At 49.1% G+C, this 15,723-nt stretch overlaps 1 protein-coding gene across 1 annotated transcript in view; it reads right to left on the bottom strand.

Annotated features, from left to right (window-relative positions):
* Window positions 1-190: 190 nt before the first annotated feature.
* polr1d (RNA polymerase I and III subunit D) overlaps window positions 191-15,723 on the bottom strand; it is a 35,993-nt gene continuing 20,460 nt past the window's right edge. Inside the window, exons 3-5 of the mRNA XM_070882971.1 lie at window positions 11,305-11,381; window positions 3,889-3,971; window positions 191-1,054 (exon numbers count right to left, since the gene is read on the bottom strand). Of these exons, the coding sequence (XP_070739072.1) occupies window positions 995-1,054; window positions 3,889-3,971; window positions 11,305-11,381 (220 nt within the window). The 3' untranslated portion in view covers window positions 191-994. The remainder of the gene's footprint in view (window positions 1,055-3,888; window positions 3,972-11,304; window positions 11,382-15,723) is intronic.

Raw genomic sequence — 15,723 nt, 5'->3', positions numbered from 1 at the left:
GTATTTTTTAAATAATCACGGTCAAACATTACAAACTAACCTTAAAAACCAGCTACCTATGACACATTATTGATAAATTCCTTGGATTGAAGTGAAAAGCCTCAAGTTCAATGCAGTAAATCCTTCAAGGCCAAAGCTAACTTTTGTAGTTAGCAGAAACCTGCGTTGCTACAAGAAGGGGACATGTCGATCACAAGCGATAAAGTAAAAGCTTACAGTGAACCTGGGACAGGTATTAGAAAAGAGCCATTGTTCCCAATTAAATTTAATTTTACCCATATTAACATGATATAGTTAGAATATTTTTGATCAGCTAGTTCTTATGGTCAATAATTTGCATTGATTTTGAGTAATTCAGAACTAATTATACACACTGTACTACTAAAAACACTATTATTGATCCAATAAAAGAGGGAGTCAAATTTTGTACTATCCCAAACACGTAGAGAAAGCATATTTTAACATCAAAACATTTTTCAACCTCGGGAAGCTAGCCAGGTGGCTATTTTCCTTCGGTGTCTTCATATTCTAAGGTATTCAGTCTACCTTTTGTTGTCAGAGCCGTGTGTCACTAACAAGGCCAACAATGACCTTGCTGAGTGAAATAAGGTACACAAACACACAAGTCTCCTTACATCCCAAGGTACATTACATGCCTTTGTCTGTTTATAAGCAACTGGCAACTAACAGGAATATACTGCACCAGAGAAAATGGAAAGATCAAAACACAAGTAAACATGATCTTGACTGAGACTTGCTGTTCAGCATTGCCACCTGTGTACCTGGAATTGCAAACTCAGTATCTTGAGTTAAACCAAGGGAAGATCAACCAGAGAATCTAAATATTTCCTTACTTTGCAACCAAAGAATCAGCTGAATCCAATTCGTGTGGCTGGGATTCCATGAGGGTTCATCAAAATATTCATTTTTATTTTTTTTAATGTTTACTTTTCAAAATATAAAAATGTACAGTTTTATATATGCATGTGCCTTATCAAAATTGATCCATTGCTTCTTCTTGTTTATGCTGCTCTTTGTATTCTTTCATACTGACCTGAAAGAAAAAATTAATCATCAGTGATGTGACAGCGAGACAGAATGCCTTGCGACAAGCTGACAGTCCTGTGAAAGTATATTTCTGTATTGCTGCAGTTAAATTGGGAAGAATAAGCACTTCCTAACAGATGTAGTCAAAATACATACTCTCACACTGGTGTAGTTAATGTAAATACACATAATTCAACTATCAGCAGTTAATCTACTCGAACTTCTTTCATTATACTGTGTTTTCAAAGTAAATTTAATAAAACAAGCTTTTCCTTCAATTTGAAAGAATCATTGTGGCAATTTTTGATTCTATCTAACTCAAAAACACAGAATGTTAACAGCTTACATTTATATAGCGCCTTTAACGTAGAAAAATTGTGGCGAGGTGTTTCACAAAGACACAAGGAAAAACAGATGCCAACCCAAAGAAAGAAAGATTAGGAGAGGTGACCAAAATCTTGATCAAAGAAATGGGTTTTAAGGGTGGTCTTATAAGAGAGGGAATTAGAGAAATGGAGGACTTAAGGGAACAGATGCCAGAGCTTGGGGCCCAAGCTCCAAAACACAGCCACCAAGAGTGGGGCTGAAGGGTGAGGTGGATGCACAAGAGGTTGGGTCAGAGGAATGCAGTCACCAACATAAGAGCATAAGAAATAGATGCAGGAGTAGGCCATTTGGCCCCTCGAACCTGCTCCGTCATTCAATAAGATCATGGCTGATCTGATCTTAGCCTCAACTCCACTTCCCTGCCTGTTCCCCGTAACCCTCGAATCCCTTATCATTCAAAAATATGTCTATCTCCACCTTAAATATATTTAATGGCTCAGCCTCCACAGCTCTCCGGAGCAGAGAGTTCCAAAGATTCACATCCCTGTGAGAAGAAATTCCTCCTCATTTCCGTTTTAAATGGGCGACCCCTTATTCTGAAACTATGCCCCCTAGTTCTAGATTACCTCACGAGGGGAAATAGCCTCTCTGCATCTTACCTGTCAAGCCCCCTCAGAATCTTATATGTTTCAATAAGATCACCTCTTATTCTTCTAAACTCTAATGAGTATTGGCCCAACCCTGCTCAACCTTTCTTCATAAGACAATCTCTTCATCTCAGGATTCAATCTCGTGATTCTTCTCTGAACTGCCTCCAATGCAAGTATATCCTTCCTTAAATAAGGAGGCCAAAACTGAATACAATACTTCAGTTGTGATCTCACCAATGCCCTGTACAGTTGTAGCAGGACTTCCCTACTTTTATACTCTATTCCCCTTACAATAAAGGCCAACATTCCACTTGCCTCCTAATTACTTGCTGTACCTGCAAGCTAACTTTTTGTGTTTCATGTACAAGGACCCCCAGATCCCTCTGTACCTCAGCATTTTGTAATCTCTCCCCATTTAAATAATTTTATTTTTTTTAAATCAAGGATAGTTGTAGGGTTGAAGAAGGTTAGAGATAGGGAGGGTTAGGCCATGAAGGGAATTAAAGACAATGAGGGCAATTTTAAGATTAAGTTTTAGACATTGGGGGACCAGAAGCCAATGAAGGTTAGCAAAGAGAGGGGTCACAGGTGAGTGGAGCTTGGTGCAGGATATAATATGGTCAACAGACAGAGTAAGCTGAAGTTTTTGTAAGGTGAGGGATGTGTATCCTTCTATAAAGCAATAGGCTATTAGGAACTGGGATACAATAGACAACAACTAGAGATGTTTATCCGAATCTGGTAGGCATATTTAAATAATGTGGCAATGACATGTTGATACCTAAATTCCATACTTGTTCCATCATTGCTACCTGAATAATGCTAGATGCAAGTCACACTAGTATGAAATGACCATCTAGCACTGTTGAGTACTTCACAAAAGTACATTAGAAAGGGCCTTGTAGCAACTAGAAGATCATGTGGGCTTCAAATTGTCTTGGGAGCGAGAATTCAACAAAGAGTTTTCTACTTCCCTTGTGAAGTCTTCGGCCTTTCCCAGGGCCGCTGCAGACCCAGTCTGCAGGGGTCGAATGGTAGGTCACTACGTCATTTTTCTTCAGACACGCCAATGCTGGGGCACCCAATTGTCATATAGATCAGAAAATAAAGTGATAGGCCAAGAACACTTTCCTCTCACCTCATTATAATGACAATGCCTATTATAGGTGCAGGTTCGCTTGTGTCATAAGCAAAGCCCCAATAAATCCCAGGGCAGAAAAGTGGGGGGCAGAGACCAGACCTAACAGGTCCCCACCCCATGTTCACCTCAAGACCATCATTTACTGCCCATCCCTAATTGCCCTTAATAAACCGCTGTAGTCCGTGAGGTGAAGGTAGCGGTTTGGTACAACTGAGTGGCTTGCTAGCCCATTTCAGAGGGCAGTTAAGACTCAACCACATTGCTGTATATCTGGAGTCACATATAGGCCAGACCAGGTAAGGACGGCAAATTTCCTTTACTAAAGGGCATTAGTGAACCGATAGATTCATGATCGCCATTACTGATACAAGCTTTTTATTCCAGATTTATTTAATTAACTGAATTTAAATTCCCCAGCTGCCGTGGTGGGATTTGAACTCATGTCTCTGGATCATTAGTCCAGGCCTCTGGATTACTCGTCCAGTAACGTAACCACTATGCACTGTGCCCCTAAATTAAAGAACACTATGCAGGCTTAGTCCACTAATACAGGAAAACCTTAATTTTAAACATATAGCTACTGCAAGTCAATGATTAAAACCAGTAATTGAATAGCCTCTGGCACAATCAAATGATTTTTGGATAATTTGCAGAATCTCATATTGACTGTTGCCAGGAAGTCTCAGCCATGCACTGAAACAGTTAAATGAATTTGAGACTCACCTCAAATGTATTCAGCACGTGTTGACAGACAATCATTAGTTCATTGAGACCCCTGCGAAAAGGCTCGACAGATGGAATTCCCCCTGGAAAATAATCCAGTAATTAACCCCTTCAAGTCCACTGTAGCATTTCTGTACACAATTCTAATTCACCATTTCCCTACAGACTCTTAGCAATTAAAATGCTTCTAAGCTTTTCAACCTTCCAGCTCTGTTCAGATATTTTAACATTGCTGCAGATTTCCCACAATTACAATATTGATAGGGTTATATAGCTAGTTTTATGGGAGTTTGCAGCATTTCAGGGACACTGTTCTGTGGAAGGCAGTGCTCACTGTCATACCGTTCCACTGCTGAAACTGCTCAATTAGAGGCATTTCTTTAGCAAAAAAAACAATGGCCTTTCCTCATACTATAATACCTGAACTCTGTAATGTAGTGTTCTCATCTGGAAATCATGGGTCCAAGTTTCCACATGATTTGCGCCTGATTTTTAGGAGCAACTGGTGGAGAACGGACTATCTTAGAAATCGCAATTCTCCACATTTTTTTTTCTACAGTTCTAGTCAGGTTGAACAGTTCTACTTTGGAACAGAATTTTTTCTTCAAAAGGGGGCGTGTCCGGCCACTGACGCCTGATTTGAAAGTTTCCACAGTGAAAACGTACTCCAAACTAAAGTAGAATGGAGCAAGTGAAGATTTTTGTAGAACTGAAAAAACCTGTTCTACACATTAAAAAATCAGGCGCAGGTTACAAATTAGGCGTCCAGAACGACGTGGGGGGGGGGGGGGGGGAAGGGAAGTCATTAAATTTATATTTATACAAATATTATACAAATAAATCCAACCTGAATAAACATTTATAAGCAAAGAAAAGATTAAATAAACCATCTTCCTACCTGTGTGAAAGTGCTTCAGGCAGGCCTTTCGGGACCGAAGGCTGAACGGGCCGGCCCGAGACTTCGGGCAGCGCCCGTCCCTAGCACCAGATTTACAGGTAGGTGGCGTTGGGTCGGGTCGGGGAGGTTCGGTTCGGGTCGGGGGGGGAGAGAGGGGGAGGGAGAGAGAGAGAGAGAGAGAGAGAGAGAGGGGGGGGGAGGGAGAGAGGGAGAGGGGGGGGGAGGGAGAGGGAGAGAGAGGGATGGAGGTCAGGTCGGATCCAGTCGGGAGCGGGAGTCGGGTCGGGTCCAGTGGGGGGTCGGGTCGGGTCGGGTCCAGTCGGGGAGGCGGAGAGCGGGAACAGGAGCTCGGGTCAGGTCGGGTCCAGTCGGGGAGCGGGAACAGGAGCTCGGGTCGGGTCGGGTCCAGTCGGGGGGGCGGGGAGTGGGAATAGGAGCGCGGGTCGAGTCGGGGAGGCGGGAACAGGAGCTCGGGTCGGGTCGGTTGCGGGGGGGGGGGGGGGGGGGGGGGGGGCGCGGGTGTCGGGTCTGGACCGGAGGCAGGGGGGGCGGGGAGCAGGTGTCGGGTCTGGTCTGGTCCGGAGGCAGGGGGGGGGGGCCAGGAGCGAGTGTAGGGTCTGGTTGGGGGTGGGGGGGGGGGGGGGGAGAGCAGGAGCTGGCCGTGGGAGGAGCCTTATTCACGCAGCCCCAGTGAGGCCATTCAGCCAGGGCAAGGGGCTGCGTGCTTCAGGCCCCTCCCACACAGTTCGCCGCCTGGAGCTACTGCACTTGCATGCCCACTGTAGCGCGCATGTGCAGAGGTCCCGGCAATGTATTCAGCGCAGGGACCTGGCTCCGCCCCCCCACAGCTCGTGCTGGCTGCGCCGAGGGCCAGAGGACCTGCAAGTAGGTGGAGAATACCGAGGATTTTTTTAGGTGCACTTTGTCGGGACTGCGTCGTTCTAGGCGCATGCGGAAACTTGGGCCCCATAAATCTAGTTGAAGAGCCAGGGCACTTGGTCAGTTATCAACAAGGTTGAAAGCAGGAGTGAAAACTAGTTAAAACTATTCAATATTATGTTTGATTGACCATTGTGCCATCAGGATTTACAGGCTTCAGCCAGCAAGCTCATATCGTTGTGCACTTTATAGTCATTTATTCATAGAATAATGCAAAGTCCAAGAAGGGATGTAGAATTCTTTCCTCAAATCTCCAGTCACAGATTTACATAAAAGGGAACATGTTCCCTCAGAATAGATCCAGACACAATCAGAGTTCAGGATGGTGTATTTCATTCCCTAATTCCACAGGGTGACCTTGACTGAACAAAATCCCAAATATTTATTTTGGCTCAGGGAAAGAAAGCCATTTAAATGAAAACCATGCATCTTTGCCAAGTCATCAATCTCGCTCAATGATAGGTACAGAATATTTTCATGAATTGGAAAATAAATAACCAAGGAAAAAAGCTCAGCGATAATTTGAATCCAGTGATTGCAGTGCAAGCACACAGTTTATTTGGCCTATTGTAAGAGTATATTCTTGCATGTTTAATAGGTTGCTTAGAAACCAAAATAAGCCAAATCACTTCGAAGCCCTATGCACCTTCAGCAATGCTGAGTGCAAATATAATCAAGTTCTGAATCTGTCTTGTTTAATGTAGAAGCCAATCTCTTTGCAAAAGCTACTCAATGTTCTGGTGTGGTATAACACACATCACCTTCACAAATGCAACCTTATAATTCATTTGCCCCCTCCGATATCTGCAGTAATAAAAATTAAGAGATAATTAACCTAGGCTTCCTCTGTGTAAATCTCTCAGATTAGGCTTGCTCTGTGTAAATCTCTCAGAAGGGGCTCAGGAAAGGTGCTCCGCATTAGAGAGCCAAGGCAGCTGAGGATTCTACCACCAATGGTGATGCAAAGGGAGGATAGGCACAAAAGTCCGGTCAGAGAACTGAAGGATATGGCAGGGAATTGTAATTCTAGAGAAGTATGCAAGAAAGAAAGAGGGCGGGACAGGGAGGTGAGGGGGAAAAAAGAAAGAAGAAGAAGAAGAAGAAGAAGAAGGAGAAGAGAGGCGAGGGGGAAAAAAGAAGAAGAAGAAGAAGAAGAGAAGAGAGGCGAGGGGGAAAAAAGAAGAGAGGCGAGGGGGAAAAAAGAAGAGAGGCGAGGGGGAAAAGAGAAGAGAGGCGAGGGGGAAGAGAGAAGAGAGGCGAGGGGGAAGAGAGAGAGGCGAGGGGGAAGAGAGAGAGGCGAGGGGGAAGAGAGAGAGGCGAGGGGGAAGAGAGAGAGGCGAGGGGGAAGAGAGAGAGGCGAGGGGGAAGAGAGAGAGGCGAGGGGGAAGAGAGAGAGGCGAGGGGGAAGAGAGAGAGGCGAGGGGGAAGAGAGAGAGGCGAGGGGGAAGAGAGAGAGGCGAGGGGGAAGAGAGAGAGGCGAGGGGGAAGAGAGAGAGGCGAGGGGGAAGAGAGAGAGGCGAGGGGGAAGAGAGAGAGGCGAGGGGGAAGAGAGAGAGGCGAGGGGGAAGAGAGAGAGGCGAGGGGGAAGAGAGAGAGGCGAGGGGGAAGAGAGAGAGGCGAGGGGGAAGAGAGAGAGGCGAGGGGGAAGAGAGAGAGGCGAGGGGGAAGAGAGAGAGGCGAGGGGGAAGAGAGAGAGGCGAGGGGGAAGAGAGAGAGGCGAGGGGGAAGAGAGAGAGGCGAGGGGGAAGAGAGAGAGGCGAGGGGGAAGAGAGAGAGGCGAGGGGGAAGAGAGAGAGGCGAGGGGGAAGAGAGAGAGGCGAGGGGGAAGAGAGAGAGGCGAGGGGGAAGAGAGAGAGGCGAGGGGGAAGAGAGAGAGGCGAGGGGGAAGAGAGAGAGGCGAGGGGGAAGAGAGAGAGGCGAGGGGGAAGAGAGAGAGGCGAGGGGGAAGAGAGAGAGGCGAGGGGGAAGAGAGAGAGGCGAGGGGGAAGAGAGAGAGGCGAGGGGGAAGAGAGAGAGGCGAGGGGGAAGAGAGAGAGGCGAGGGGGAAGAGAGAGAGGCGAGGGGGAAGAGAGAGAGGCGAGGGGGAAGAGAGAGAGGCGAGGGGGAAGAGAGAGAGGCGAGGGGGAAGAGAGAGAGGGAGGGGGAAGAGAGAGAGGGGGTGGGAAGAGAGAGAGGGGGTGGGAAGAGAGAGAGGGGGTGGGAAGAGAGAGAGGGGGTGGGAAGAGAGAGAGGGGGTGGGAAGAGAGAGAGGGGGTGGGAAGAGAGAGAGGGGGTGGGAAGAGAGAGAGGGGGTGGGAAGAGAGAGAGGGGGTGGGAAGAGAGAGGGGGGTGGGAAGAGAGAGAGGGGGTGGGAAGAGAGAGAGGGGGTGGGAAGAGAGAGAGGGGGTGGGAAGAGAGAGAGGGGGTGGGAAGAGAGAGAGGGGGTGGGAAGAGAGAGAGGGGGTGGGAAGAGAGAGAGGGGGTGGGAAGAGAGAGAGGGGGTGGGAAGAGAGAGAGGGGGGTGGGAAGAGAGAGAGGGGGTGGGAAGAGAGAGAGGGGGGTGGGAAGAGAGAGAGGGGGTGGGAAGAGAGAGGGGGGGTGGGAAGAGAGAGAGGGGGTGGGAAGAGAGAGAGGGGGTGGGAAAGAGAGGGGGGGTGGGAAAAGAGAGGGGGGGTGGGAAGAGAGAGGGGGGGTGGGAAAAGAGAGGGGGGGTGGGAAAAGAGAGGGGGGGTGGGAAAAGAGAGGGGGGGTGGGAAAAGAGAGGGGGGGTGGGAAAAGAGAGGGGGGGTGGGAAAAGAGAGGGGGGGTGGGAAAAGAGAGGGGGGGTGGGAAAAGAGAGGGGGGGTGGGAAAAGAGAGGGGGGGTGGGAAAAGAGAGGGGGGGTGGGAAAAGAGAGGGGGGGTGGGAAAAGAGAGGGGGGGTGGGAAAAGAGAGGGGGGGTGGGAAAAGAGAGGGGGGGTGGGAAAAGAGAGGGGGGGTGGGAAAAGAGAGGGGGGGTGGGAAAAGAGAGGGGGGGTGGGAAAAGAGAGGGGGGGTGGGAAAAGAGAGGGGGGGTGGGAAAAGAGAGGGGGGGTGGGAAAAGAGAGGGGGGGTGGGAAAAGAGAGGGGGGGTGGGAAAAGAGAGGGGGGGTGGGAAAAGAGAGGGGGGGTGGGAAAAGAGAGGGGGGGTGGGAAAAGAGAGGGGGGGTGGGAAAAGAGAGGGGGGGTGGGAAAAGAGAGGGGGGGTGGGAAAAGAGAGGGGGGGTGGGAAAAGAGAGGGGGGGTGGGAAAAGAGAGGGGGGGTGGGAAAAGAGAGGGGGGGTGGGAAAAGAGAGGGGGGGTGGGAAAAGAGAGGGGGGGGTGGGAAAAGAGAGGGGGGGGTGGGAAAAGAGAGGGGGGGGTGGGAAAAGAGAGGGGGGGGTGGGAAAAGAGAGGGGGGGGGTGGGAAAAGAGAGGGGGGGGTGGGAAAAGAGAGGGGGGGGGTGGGAAAAGAGAGGGGGGGGTGGGAAAAGAGAGGGGGGGGGGTGGGAAAAGAGAGGGGGGGGTGGGAAAAGAGAGGGGGGGTGGGAAAAGAGAGGGGGGGTGGGAAAAGAGAGGGGGGGTGGGAAAAGAGAGGGGGGGTGGGAAAAGAGAGGGGGGGTGGGAAAAGAGAGGGGGGGTGGGAAAAGAGAGGGGGGGTGGGAAAAGAGAGGGGGGGTGGGAAAAGAGAGGGGGGGTGGGAAAAGAGAGGGGGGGTGGGAAAAGAGAGGGGGGGTGGGAAAAGAGAGGGGGGGTGGGAAAAGAGAGGGGGGGTGGGAAAAGAGGGGGGGTGGGAAAAGAGAGGGGGGGTGGGAAAAGAGAGGGGGGGTGGGAAAAGAGAGGGGGGGTGGGAAAAGAGAGGGGGGGTGGGAAAAGAGAGGGGGGGTGGGAAAAGAGAGGGGGGGTGGGAAAAGAGAGGGGGGGTGGGAAAAGAGAGGGGGGGTGGGAAAAGAGAGGGGGGGTGGGAAAAGAGAGGGGGGGTGGGAAAAGAGAGGGGGGGTGGGAAAAGAGAGGGGGGGTGGGAAAAGAGAGGGGGGGTGGGAAAAGAGAGGGGGGGTGGGAAAAGAGAGGGGGGGTGGGAAAAGAGAGGGGGGGTGGGAAAAGAGAGGGGGGGTGGGAAAAGAGAGGGGGGGTGGGAAAAGAGAGGGGGGGTGGGAAAAGAGAGGGGGGTGGGAAAAGAGAGGGGGGGTGGGAAAAGAGAGGGGGGTGGGAAAAGAGAGAGGGGGTGGGAAAAGAGAGGGGGGGTGGGAAAAGAGAGGGGGTGGGAAAAGAGAGGGGGTGGGAAAAGAGAGGGGGTGGGAAAAGAGAGGGGGTGGGAAAAGAGAGGGGGTGGGAAAAGAGAGGGGGTGGGAAAAGAGAGGGGGTGGGAAAAGAGAGGGGGTGGGAAAAGAGAGGGGGTGGGAAAGAGAGGGGGGATGGAGCAGAGTTTATGCGAGAGCTGAAAATAATGACAGGTCTTCTGATGTTAAGTTGGAGACAGCTGTAGCTCATCTAACAGTTGCTATCAAACATGTACTCTGACAGCACAGACCAGTCATACGATCAAGAATGATATTGGTGAAGCAGACCTGATGTCATCAGCATGCAAATAGAAACTGACCCTTTATCTATGGATGCTGTAGATGAGGGACAACATGTCGTGGGAAGAAGGGGTAGCAAGCATGGATCCTTGGAAAACTCTGGAGATGACTATACAAGGGCAGGAACAGAAGCCATTGCCTGGGGTGCATTGGCTGAATTTTGATAGACAGGACTGAATTCTGATAGACAGGACAAGGGCAGTTCCATTAGATTCGACAATGTTGGAGTTGCGATGGAGAAGGAGAACTTCGTCAACCTATTCAAATTCTGCCACAGACTATGGCGAGGGACATTTCAGTGGACTGGAGAGAGATAAGGTATAGATAATACTTAGTGGAGAACATGAGCAGAGGCAACTACACGAGATTACCTCAATCTCCTTTGTAGAAATCAATGAGTTCTTCGCACTTAATTTCGGCAGTAAGTGTGGGGAAGGGTTTGGGTCTTGAACAGATGGTTAGATGTGTAGAAGAGAAACCGTAAGACTGCCCTTGCGGTATCCAGGTTCATACAAGAATAATGGCTAACTGAAAGGATTCTATAGAGATGCAAGTTCATGTTCAATCACACTTCAGCACAAGCCACTTAGGAGAGATTAAGTAAGGGATAAAATTAGAGATTTTTTAAAATTAAATTGCTTGAGATCGGTACAAGGTAATAGATACATTAGATAGAAATCCGGCCATGGTAATCAGCAAGCTATGAGCAACATAGGCATTGATATTGCAGGCACTCCACGGAAACATTTGAAAGCTTATTGACTAGTTGTCTGAATTTGTTAAATTCTCCAATCTTGTTGACTGAATAGCGATAATTTCCCACCATATGTCAATCACAGAAGCAGAAACATGCACTTGCACATACACATCACAAGCGCCATATATATGCACAACAGTCTCACTCAAATCAAGGACAGCAAGAAATATAAAACATAAAATAAAAGAATAATCAATAGCAAAATTCTCCTCAAGCACTTAGAGGGGTTCATAGAAACAATTGAAACAAATATATACGGGAATTACCTCTTGTTTGAATTCTGAAGTTAATTTTGCTTTCTGATGGATGAGTGATGCTGTAGCCGCAAAATTCTACCTCTGGGCTGAGAAAAATGGAAAGAAAATTAGTATTAAAATGTGAATAATAACAAAGATAAAAATACAATTTGCACCCAGACTATAAAAGACCTTTCATTTTCAAAAGATAATTTCTTGACTTTGGCTTAACTAACTTTTGACATTTTGACATGGTATTTCTGTAATTTTAGTGAATCCATGGTGACCAAAGTGGGACTAGGGAAGGGAAGGGAATGATCTGCATGAATAACAGCCACTGCTCCTTCAATTTGGGGTTTCCATATATAGATCCAGGCTATTGGATGTTGCCACCTGACTCTTTCAAATTACAATGCTCTGTTAAAATGGGGGTAGTTCACCTCAGCAGGTGGGGATGGTCAGATCTAAGGCACACCCTAAACTTTGTACAGGCTGGGGTGTTGCTGCAGTTCAGTAGCTCGCTGATACTAAACTTCAGTAACACCCCATAGCTGTTAATAGTTTGGAATAGAGACCTCAATCACAAGTAAAAATGAATGAGTGTTGCATTAACAAATACAATCAACGTGATAATTTGATGGGTCTATTCACAAAACATGTGATGCTTTACAGACTGTAGCTAAAAGATACTAACAGTTTCTAAATTGGAACACATTTTAATAATATTAGCCAACTGTAGGAAACCATTTGTTTCAGGTCAATATGGAATGTTCACCATAGTGCACAGTTAGTTATATCACACAATGGTACACTTTAGTGGACAAGATTTAAAAAAGGTTGTGGTTATAAGTCAGTGAAAGAATATAAGCTTAAAAGCCTGCTTAGATCTAGTTCTGTAAATTGCCTCTTTAGTCAGAGTCATTTCCGAAAACATTGTTTGCCCTTGTCCGCAAGTTCATAGCGGAACAATAGAAAATGGTTTTCCAATGAGACTGTCTCTATCAGTTATAGAATGTTCAAAGACAAGAGGTATAATCAGAACTCAGTAACTGATGCGCACACACTGCAGGAATGTTTACAGGCAAATATCACTTGCAAACCAGCCTGAACTCTTCTTACTCTTCTCTTCAAATGAGCAAACTGTTTCTCTGTATCTACCCTATTGAATACCTTAATCATTTTAAATAGCATGATTAGATCACTCCCAAACTTCTAAACTCAAGGGAACACAAGACATGTTTATATAACCTGTTCTCATAATTTAATACTTTAAGCCTTTGCATCATTCTGGGAATCAGCACAGTGCCCCTTCCAAGGCCTATATCTCTCCTGAGGCTTGATGCTCAAAACTGAACACAGTACTCCAGATGGGGTCTGACCAAGGCTCGGTACAGCTGAAGCATAATTTCCTCACTTTTGAATTCCAGTAGTCTTGAAGTAAGGTTCAACATTCAATTAGCCTTTTTGATTACTTTTTGTACCTGTGCTCTAGTTTTTACAAATGTGTATACAAGGACAGCTAAATCCCATTGCTCCTCCACAGTTCCTAATCTATCACCAGTAAGAAAATATTCCAATTTATCTTTCTCAGATCCAAAGTAGATGATCTCACACTTCCGAATGTTGAACTCCACCTGCCATAGTTTTGTCCACTCACTTAGTCTGCCTATGTCCTTTTGTAACTTCCTCCTCCCCTCCACACAACTTACTGAGCTTCCTACTTAGTCTCATCTGCAAACCTGAGATGAGTGTCGTATATCCAAGTCCTTAATATATATATAGTGAAAAGCACAGGCCCCAGCACAGAACCCTGGAGACCACCACTTATCACAGCCCAAACAACAACAACAACAACTTGTACTTATATAGCACCTTTAACATAGTGAAATGTCCCAAGGCGCTTCACAGGAGTATTATGCGATAACAATTTGACACCGAGCCGCATAAGTGGAAATTAGAGCAGGTGAAAGAGGTATGTTTTAAGGAGCGTCTTGAAGGAGGAAAGAGAGGTAGAGAAGCGGCGAGGTTTCGGCAAGGAGCTCAAGAGCTTGTGGCCTAGGCAACAGAAGGCACAGCCACCAATGATTGAGCGATTATAATCAGGGGTGCTCAGGAGGGAAGAATTAAGGAGCGCAGACATCTCAGGGGGTTGTGGGGCTGGAGGAGATTAGAGAGATAGGGAGGGTCGAGGCCATGGAGGGATTTGAAAATAAGAATGAGAATTTTGAAATTGCGTCATTGCTTAACCGGCAGCCAATGTAGGTCAGCGAGCACAGAGTGATGGGTTAGAGGAAATTGGTGCGAGTTAGGACATGGGCGGCGAGTTTTGCATCACCTCCAGTTACGTAGGGTAGAATGTGGGAGGCCAGCCAGGAGTGCGTTGGAACAGTCAAGTCTAGAGGTAACAAAGGCATGGATGAGGGCTTCAGCCGAGGCAAGGGTGGAGATGGGCGTTGTTACGGAGGTGGAAATAGGCAGTCTTAGTTATGCTGTAGATATGTGGTTGAAAGCTCATTTCAGGGTCAAATATGACACCAAGGTTGTGAACAGTCTGAGTCAGCCTCAGACTGAAGTTGGGGAGAGGGATGGAGTCAGTGGCTAAGGAACGGAGTTTGTAGCGGAGACTGAAAACAATGGCTTTGGTCTTCCCAATATTCAATTGGAGAGAAGAGAGCAAACCCGTAATCCAAACTCTGGGGCTAAAATTGCCTACCGCCCAAAACAAGTCGTACCTACCGCTCTTGAAGTGTTCGGGGCGGACAATCCGGAGATATTCAGCTTTTTGGATGATGTTGTTGTTGTGGGGAGAGGGGCGGAAGTGCGGTCGCATCGGAGTAGCCGCCACTAGTGGGGTGGAAGTGGAGACGGGTCGGAATTGCTAACACTTGAAGTCATCATGCTGTGCTGATGATGTCATCGCGCTGGCGCATCAATGTCCCTTCCCTTCAGTTAAAGGGAAGGGCCACTGTGAACTCTGCAGCCACTTCAGTGGCAAACACTGGGCCAGCAGGGAGGGTTTTCGGCCGGGCCAACAACCTGGCACCCAAGAGGGTGTGTCAGGCTACCTCTGTTGGCAGCCCGGCCGAATCTGCAGGCATAACTGTCAGCCCGACCTGGTAGTCGGCAGAAAAAAATTCATGGAGTCGTCAGCAGCACCACCTCCCCTTTAAGGGGGGAGGGGGGGGGGCCACGCCGCCAAGCCACAGAAAGGGTACCGACAGCTTGGCACCGACCGGTGACACTCCCGCGGGACAATTTTCAAAAGGGGCAGTTTCGGGAAGAGGCCGCCGCCGGTCGGTATGGGGTCGGCACATGCATGCCGTGGCAGGAAAATGGGCGGAGCGGTCCCCTACACCACTCCAAAACTGAGGAAGGGAAATTTCAAAAATGGCGGCACCCTCTGCGGAGACTCGGCGGCCAATCCGCACTGACCCGTGGCTGCTGCTTACAGGCAACTACGGGCCTTATAGAAAGGGGCAATTTCAGCCCCTCTATCTCCTACTTCCCAACAAAACACTAACCCTCTCTCCCCACTGCACCACTTAATTTGTCTCTCCCAGCTCACTGGCCCAACCCTGATTTACTTTCCTCCAGTAGCTCTCACTGCACAGACCAGTGGCCTCACTTTAGTTTTCTCCTATGGCTATCCCTGCATTATGAATGGCTCTGGATTCATTTTCCTCTCTAGGATCCTATATTTATTTTTATTTGTTCCTGGAATGTGGGAGGGAGAGAGGGGGAAGGGAGGTGGGTGGGAGGGAGAGAGGGGGAAGGGAGGTGGGTGGGAGGGAGAGAGGGGGAAGGGAGGTGGGTGGGAGGGAGAGAGGGGGAAGGGAGGTGGGTGGGAGGGAGAGAGGGGGAAGAGAGGTGGGTGGGAGGGAGAGAGGGGGAAGGGAGGTGGGTGGGAGGGAGAGAGGGGGAAGGGAGCGAGGGGGAAGGGACGAGGGGGAAGGGAGGGAGGTGGGAGGGAGCGAGGGGGAAGGGAGGGAGGTGGGAAGGGAGGTGGGAAGGGAGGTGGGAAGGGAGGTGGGAAGGGAGGTGGGAAGGGAGGTGGGAAGGGAGGTGGGAAGGGAGGTGGGAAGGGAGGTGGGAAGGGAGGTGGGAAGGGAGCGAGGGGGAAGAGAGGTGGGAAGGGAGCGAGGGGGAAGGGAGCGAGGGGGAAAGGAGCGAGGGGGAAAGGAGCGAGGGGGAAAGGAGCGAGGGGGAAGGGAGCGAGGGGGAAGGGAGCGAGGGGGAAGGGAGCGAGGGGGAAGGGAGGTGGGAGGGAGCGAGGGGGAAAGGGAGGTGGGAGGGAGCGGGAGGGAAGGAGCGAGGGGGAAGTGAGCGGGAGGGAAGGAGCGAGGGGGAAGTGAGCGAGGGGGAAGTGAGCGGGAGGGAAGGAGCGAGGGGGAAGTGAGCGGGAGGGAAGGAGCGAGGGGGAAGTGAGCCGGAGGGAAGGAGCGAGGGGGA

The sequence above is a fragment of the Pristiophorus japonicus genome, chromosome 6 (genome assembly GCF_044704955.1).
Source record: "Pristiophorus japonicus isolate sPriJap1 chromosome 6, sPriJap1.hap1, whole genome shotgun sequence".
In the NCBI taxonomy this organism is placed as follows: domain Eukaryota; kingdom Metazoa; phylum Chordata; class Chondrichthyes; family Pristiophoridae; genus Pristiophorus; species Pristiophorus japonicus.
Note: the sequence above shows the minus strand (reverse complement) of the source record. Positions and strands in the feature narration are given on the sequence as shown.